The sequence below is a fragment of the Colobus angolensis genome, unplaced genomic scaffold, assembly GCF_000951035.1.
Source record: "Colobus angolensis palliatus isolate OR3802 unplaced genomic scaffold, Cang.pa_1.0 Scaffold397, whole genome shotgun sequence".
Taxonomy (NCBI): Eukaryota; Metazoa; Chordata; class Mammalia; order Primates; family Cercopithecidae; genus Colobus; species Colobus angolensis.
The window spans coordinates 971,716-979,182 of NW_012117343.1; the positions used below are offsets into that span (position 1 = coordinate 971,716).

Here is a 7,467-nt window from a genome sequence, read left to right on the forward strand (position 1 = left end):
AAAAAAAAAAAAAAACCAAAGCAAGACAACACTGTAACTTGTGTGTGTGTAATCCCCCAGTAGCCAGCATTCCTGCCAGCTAACAACACAGCCCTGCCCGGGCTGGTTCCCGTGATATTAGAATATGGCTACACCTCTGAAGGCAAAGCAAACATAAAATAATGAATGGATAGCTCCTACAAGTGTTGTCAGACGCTCAGTAAATGCAAATCCCCACAAATATTTTAAAGTATGATGAAAGCAATGCTTTGGAAGGATGACTCTGGAATGGATATGTGTTCCTCGAAAGAAAGAGACAGTGTTGAGGACACTATAAAAGGTTCAGCAGAGGCAAAAAAGGCTTGAACTGGGCTGTTAAAAATGGAAATGGAAAAAAAAGGTATAGTTGAAGGAGATGAAAAATCAAAGAACTAAAGCAGGTAGTAATTAAGATGATGTGCAGGGAAGTCAATATGCTCTGTTTTCTGCTCTGCAGTGCTCTTGGTCACAAATTTGACTGTCAATCCTAGAGAAGATCCATCCTCTCTGCTTAGTCTCCCTCAACTAATCCCAAAGTACAATGCTCTTGTGGGTTTTGTTTGTTTGTCTGTTTTGCTTTGAGACAGGGTCTCACTCTGTTGCCCAGGGTGTAGTGCAGTGTCGCGATCACGGCTGATTGCAGCCTGGACCTCCCAGGCTCAAGTGATTCTGTTGCTTCAGCCTCCTGAGTAGCTGGGACTACAGGCATGCACCACCATGCCCAGCTAATTCTTGCACTTTGTAGAAATGGGGTTTTGCCATGTTGCCCAGGCTGGTCTCAAATTCCTGGGCTCAAGCAATCTGCCAGCCTCAGCCTCCCAAAGTGCTGGGATTACAGTTGTGAGCCACTATGCCCAGCCCTGCTCTTCTGTTCTTTAAATTTCTGTAGACACTAATATGTATCACACAACCTAGCACTTGATGACATATCCTATTTTTCACTGCTCTTCTCCTAGACCATCATACATCCCATTCAATTTTCATCTTTAATTTTATTTATTTAATTATTTTTTGGAGACTAAGTCTTGTTCTTTCACCCACGCTGGAATGCAATGACATGATACCAGCTCATTGCAACCTCCGCCTCCTGGGTTCAAGCAATTCTCCTGCCTCAGCCTCCCAAGTAGCTGGGATAACAGGCATCTACCACCATGCCTGGCTAATTTTTGTATTTTTAGTAGAGACGGGATTTCACCACGTGGGTCAGGCTGGTCTCGAACTCCTGACCTCAAGTGATCCGCCCACCTTGGCCTCGTAAAGTGCTGGGATTACAGGTGTGAGCCACCATGCCTGGCCCATTTTCATCTTTTTTTTTTTTTTTTTTGAGACGGAGTCTCGCTATCTCCCAGGCTGGAGTGCAGTGGCCGGATCTCAGCTCACTGCAAGCTCCACCTCCCGGGTTCAGGCCATTCTCCTGCCTCAGCCTCTCGAGTAGCTGGGACTACAGGCGCGCCCACCACCTCGCCCGGCTAGTTTTTTTTTTTTTTTTGTATTTTTTAGTAGAGATGAGGTTTCACCATGTTAGCCAAGATGGTCTCGATCTCCTGACCTTGTGATCTGCCCGTCTCATCCTCCCAAAGTGCTGGGATTACAGGCTTGAGCCACCGCGCCCGGCCCATTTTCATCTTTTGTGATGTTTACTGGGAAGGACCTATGAAGACCCTAATACTCATCTGCAGAACCATCAGTCTCCAACAGGTCATAAATCATGGTTTTAGAAAAATTCATCTAGAATTTTTTTGTGGTGATTCTTTAAACCTTTTTCATCAGTTTGATTTAGAACATGGGTTTCATCAGTTTGTCTCTCTTATACTCCAAGTCTCAGTTTTTAGCTGCATTAGTAACCGTTTAACCACCCATTCTTCTTTTGGAAAGCCAGGTCCATTGTTTAATAACTTAGGTCATTATGCAGGTTTATGGTTTTATCCAGTTAATATTCAACATATATGAAAGAATATTCCTTTACATGTGGGAGTTTCACTAGGCATAAAAACTTAAATCTCCAAAATAGGGGCTGGACAGAGTTTGACAATGCAGGACCAAGGAGAACACAGTGTGTGGTCTCAGGGAAGGTGTCCCAGGGAGCAGCCTGGGGAACTGAAATGAGGCGTAGAGCCCAGCAGAGGAAAGGGGGAGGTCAGGTAGGCACAGGCACCACCTTGGGCATCTATCTTCCTCATTACACAAAATATTTCTGGTTCCCTCTCCTTTTCACAGACAGCTAAATTTTCCTTTCAAAATCAGAGAAAAAAGTTGATTTCTATAATTTCTACTCTCTAGAATTTGGGGAAATCTCAGGAACAGATTTCTTACTCATTATTTTTAAATTTCTTGACCCCCAAGTGTTCCTTCTATTCTTTGAAATATGATTAAATATTCTAATACAATTTGCCCTGTCTATTAAAACAATAATCCAAAAATAGTATGACTAATACTTGTAGAATTTGAGCAACAAAAGAACCTAGATGGCAAAAAGTAAAGCTTATATTTCATTTCTTCTTTCTGTAATTCCTTCACTCTTTCACTATATACTTATTTATTTATTGAAATAAGATCTCACTCTATTGCCCAGGCTGGAGTACAGTGGCACAATCACAGCTCACTGTAGCCTCAACCTCCCTGGTTCAAACAATCCTCCCACTTTGGCCTCCGGAGTAGCTGGGACCACAGCTGGGAACTATCATGGCAGGCTAAGTTGTTTATTTGTAAGAGAAATGGCGTCTCCCTATGTTATCCAAGCTGGCCTGAAACTCCTGGGCTCAAGCGATCCTCCAGCCTGGGCCTCCCAAAGTGCTAGGATTATAGGTGTGAGCCACTGTACCTGGCCTCATCATATATTTATACAGTGCCTACTATAGACCTACTTCCATTTTAGGGTGCTGAGAATATAAAGATGATTGAGCACTCACAAAAAGCTCAAAGTCCAGAGGGAGAACAGATAAGCAAATGAGTAGCCACAATATAATATTCTGATAGAGACACTCACACAAGGCTCACAAGGCTCCCATCTGGGGCACCTAAGCTAGACTGGGAAGGAAGCGGTCAGAAAAAAGGCGGTATCTGAGCTAAATCCAGAATTATAAGTGGTCAGACAAAAATAGAGCTGCATATGTAAAGGTCTGGAGTGGGGGGAAAGAAGGAAAGAGAGAGAGAATGAATACAGATGAGTATCTTGCATTAAGGAAAGTAAAGAGGTTCCAGGTGGTTTGGGTATTGGTTATGTGGGTATGTTTGGGGATGGTGGTGGCGAACGGCAGAGAAGAGTAGAAGGAGAAGAGGCTGAAGTGATGAGCAGAGTTGAAAACACAACGGGCCCCGTATGTCATGCCTAAAAGCATGAACACTTAGTGGAATTATGGAAGGGTTATAAACTGGGGAGAGAAACAATCAGACATAGAAAGATAATTCTGACAGTCCTAGAGAACGGTTCTGACTGAGCAAGACCAGAGGCAGAGAGGCCTGTGTAATGGAAATGGAAAGAAGGACAAAATTCAAGACCCATTATAGAAGGAAAAATATGGCTTGGTGATAGGTGACTAGAGAGGGAGAAGATAGGAATGACTTCCAGGTTTGAAAATAGTAGACTACAGCAGGAGGAGACGGGTGGAAGTCGAGGACAGGGAGATGATGAGTTTAGTTTAGGACATGCTGAGTTTGAAATATGTAGGAGGTTGTTACATTTTCATATAGGTACAGAATTTGGCATCGAGGATGGAATTGCAGACAAAACTTTGAGAACTATAAGGATAAAGTGAGGTACACAGGGCCTCTCTGGAAGAGCATCAAGACTTGGAATAGAAGGGTTACTGAAGATGCCTCCTTTGGGCAGGCAGAAAGGGAGCATGCAGAGAAGACTAACAAAGAATGGCTGGAGAGCTGAGTGGAAAACCAGGGGAAGCTAGCGCCCTGAAAACCAAGGGATGAGAGAATTTCATGGTGTCTCAAACACCACCCGCAGGTTGAGTAATATAAGGACTGCTTATTTTACTCAATATAGTGTCCGCTTAGAATGTAGCAGATAAAGCAGTTATTGCTACATTTGTCAGAAGACCGTTTAGGTGGAATGGAGGGGACTGAAATCATATTGCAGTGAGTTGACGAGAGACTGGGAAGTGACAGGGTGGTTCAAGAAGCAAGCGGCACAGAGATGGAGGAAGAGAATGCCAGCTGTTGGAGGATGTCGGATAATAATTTTTTTACCGTTAAAATAATTTTGCTAAAATTGTGGCTATCACAAATCCTAGACTATGGTAGGCATTCCATAAACTTTGAATTACCTGTTTAAAAGCCTTTATCAGCTTTTTCCTCCATAAACAATGACCTGATACACTTTCTCTCTCTCTCTTTTTTTTTCTTTTGAGACGAGGTCTCACTGTGTTATCCAGGCTAGAGTGCAGTGGCACAATCTTGGCTCACTGCAACCTCCATCTCCTGGGCTCAAGCAATCCTCCCGCCTCAGCCTCTCGAGTAGTTGGAACCACAGGCGCACACCACCACACCCAGCTAATATTTGTATTGTTTGTAGAGGTGGGGTTTCACCATGTTGGCCAGGCTGGTCTTGAATTCCTGAGCTCAAGTGATTCGCTCGCCTGGCATCCCAAAGTGCTGGGATTACAGGCCTGCGCCACTGCTCCTGGCTCATTTTTCCTCTTGGTAAGTATGCTCATATTGCCAAAGGTCTGCTTACTATAAGAAAAGTTAGAAATCTTGCCGGGCACGGTGGCTCACGCCTGTAATCCCAGCACTCCGGGAGGCTGAGGTTGGCGGATCACGAGGTCAGTATTTCGGGACTATCCTGGCTAACACGGTGAAACCCCATCTCTACTAAAAATACAAAAAATTAGCCGGGTGTGGTGGCGGGCACCTGTAGTCCCGCTACTCGGGAGGCTGAGGCAGGAGAAGGGCGCGAACCCGGGAGGCGGAGCTTGCCCTGAGCCGAGATCGCGCCACTGCACTCCAGCCTGGGCTGCCAAGAGAAAAAAAAAAAAAAGTTACAAATCTCATGGTGAATTTTACATCATAAAAAACATTTCCTGTGTTAAGATTAGATTAGCCTTCATCATTTTGAGAAGTAGTTTATCAATGATGCCTACCTGGTCAGTGAGCATGCTGTACAATTTCACTTGAAGGGATGTTTAGAGGTAACACCTATCATTAGACAACTTTAGCAATCAAATGACAATAACATATCTAATGTTTTATCCTAATCATGTTAGATCGTTATTGCAGGAGTTACTGATCTAATCAGCCATCCATTTCTCAATCTTTCTCTTAGTAACGTGCTCAGTTTATAAAATTTGCGCTCAGGCATTAAATTTGAATAAGGGTTAAGTTCCAAACGCTAATTTAGTCAAGCTATAAAGTAAATAGGAAGGGAAAGGAATGATTTAAAAATTCAGTTATTTTAATAATTTAGTATGGGCAAAAGAATACCCCTTCAAATCACTGACACTAGAAATGTAAAAGGTACCAAGTATCAAAGGAAGAAAAGAGACATCTAGAAGTCAGCCATCTAGCCATCTTTCCTTAGCTCTTTTTACAGTCACAGTTATCAAAATGGCATTTGAGGTTCACACTTAGCACTAGGAATAAGCATTTTTTCCTTTTATTTCATGGGATGATGAAGAAAATACACGTGCAGTTCTCCATTTCTTGGCCTACTTTGGAGTTTAGAGCAGATTTTCATATGGCTGAGGGGTAGGGTCCCTTCAGCCAGCATCTAATCTGGAACAGATGGACTAAATGTCACATTTCCGCACAAAGCTGCCATGTGAGCAGGTAGCCTGGCCCCTGTCCCCGAGGTAAATAGGCTGATCTGTCAATTAGGCAGCTGCCTGAAAAGTCATTATTTTAATCACTTATCTCTGGAAGCCTTTCTCTCAAGCCCCAGAAGTGCCAGCTCATGCTGTCAGGGCTGTGGGAACAGAATGTGCTGGCAATGACTGAGCTGCAGAGTCAGGAGGGGACTTACCCCAGCTGGGAGTCAGTGAAAGTGCTTCTCTCGGTGAGCAGATTCCCACTTCCCCCTGCCGCTGCCTGGCCAACGGTCAAGTGCGCTCTCCTCCCGCTGGAATCCACGGCGACACTGGGCCCAGCTTCCCTCAGCGTGCGGGTGCTGTGGAAGGAGCTCTGGTGCCAGGAGGACCTGGAAGCCCTGTTCTGAGTGAGGGGCTGCAGGGGCACCAGCGGCCTGACCTGCCCAACGGTGAGCCCTGCCGTCAGGTAGTTCTCTTTCTCCAAGAGGTTGCCCATGCTGCGGCTGGTCCCTGGTCTGGGGTACGTGAGCAGGGCTGGGTTGGCAGGAATGCTGTCAAAAACGGTGTCACTAACAGAACCATGCTGGTACTGTCTGTGGTACGTGTCAAAGTGGCGCTGCCTGCTTGTGGTGCCAGCACGGCTGACCCCCACAATCTCGGAACGAGCGTATCTCGGTGGCACTAGGAGGGCGGCCCGCCTGCTTTCTTGATGGCGCAGGGTATGTCCAGCCTGGCTTCTCTGGCTGTACTGGTAATCGCTGTGCGTGTAGTGAGCCCTCTCCGGGCTGCTGTCGGGAGAAATCTCCAGCCTCCTCAGAGGATGCCTCAAGGACCTTTCTTCCACCGACTTCTGGGAGCTGTACTGTGCTGTTCCTCTTCCCCAGCGACCTTCATAAGTGGCAGTTGTGCCAGCCTGCACATGAGAGAAATAAAGTTTAAAGGAGGCATAAATCAGATTTCAGCTTTGCTGAGGACTAATTACTCTGGGACTATTACCCAACACATCCGTTTCTCTGAATCAGATGACGAGAAGTTTGCCCCTTTCTGGGTAAAGGCTTTTTGAAAATAAGACTTGGTTGACTTGAGTTGTATTTATTTGCACTAGGATGTAGGAATGTTTAACATCCCTAGTTTTCCATGGTATCCTCACAAAAGTCAATTTTCTTAAAGCTCATTTAGGAAATGATAATACTTGGGAAAAGTAAACACTCAAAAATAATCTTAGGAAGTTTGAAAAATTTTCATGGTAATCTGATTACTAGGGTTACATTCTTTGATATCCTACCTTTAGCATGTCATAGGTTTTAGGAACAGGGGAATGGCCTCCAACAAAATCATTTTCAACCAGGTGTAGGTTGTAGACATACTCAGGAACACTGCTGGTTCGGTGAAGATTTCCTGCAATCAAGAAAATATTAAAATAACTCAGAATATAAGTGGGCTAATTAATATTTACAGACTGCATAACAACGATGTACTAAACTTAAATTTAAGTAATGGAGGCCAAGAACAAGTATTACATGTACATTAATGTTTTTAAATGCTAGTTTCACACCACTCTGGGATATGGCAAGTGATCAAAGGTTATCAAAACATTCTCTACAAAAGTTTTTCAGCTGGGCGTGGTGGCTCACACCTGTTATCCCAGCACTTTGGGAGGCAGAGGCAGGTGGATCACCTGAGGTCAGGAGTT

At 44.5% G+C, this 7,467-nt stretch overlaps 1 protein-coding gene across 3 annotated transcripts in view; it reads right to left on the reverse strand.

The window, feature by feature from the left end:
- The window catches only part of PKP2 (plakophilin 2), a 109,107-nt gene that overhangs the window by 83,402 nt on the left and 18,238 nt on the right, over window positions 1–7,467 (reverse strand). For all 3 annotated transcript variants that reach the window (XM_011955158.1, XM_011955157.1, XM_011955156.1), the window contains exons 2-3: window positions 7,060–7,172; window positions 5,990–6,687 (exon numbers count right to left, since the gene is read on the reverse strand). In XM_011955158.1, the coding sequence (XP_011810548.1) occupies window positions 5,990–6,687; window positions 7,060–7,172 (811 nt within the window). The remainder of the gene's footprint in view (window positions 1–5,989; window positions 6,688–7,059; window positions 7,173–7,467) is intronic.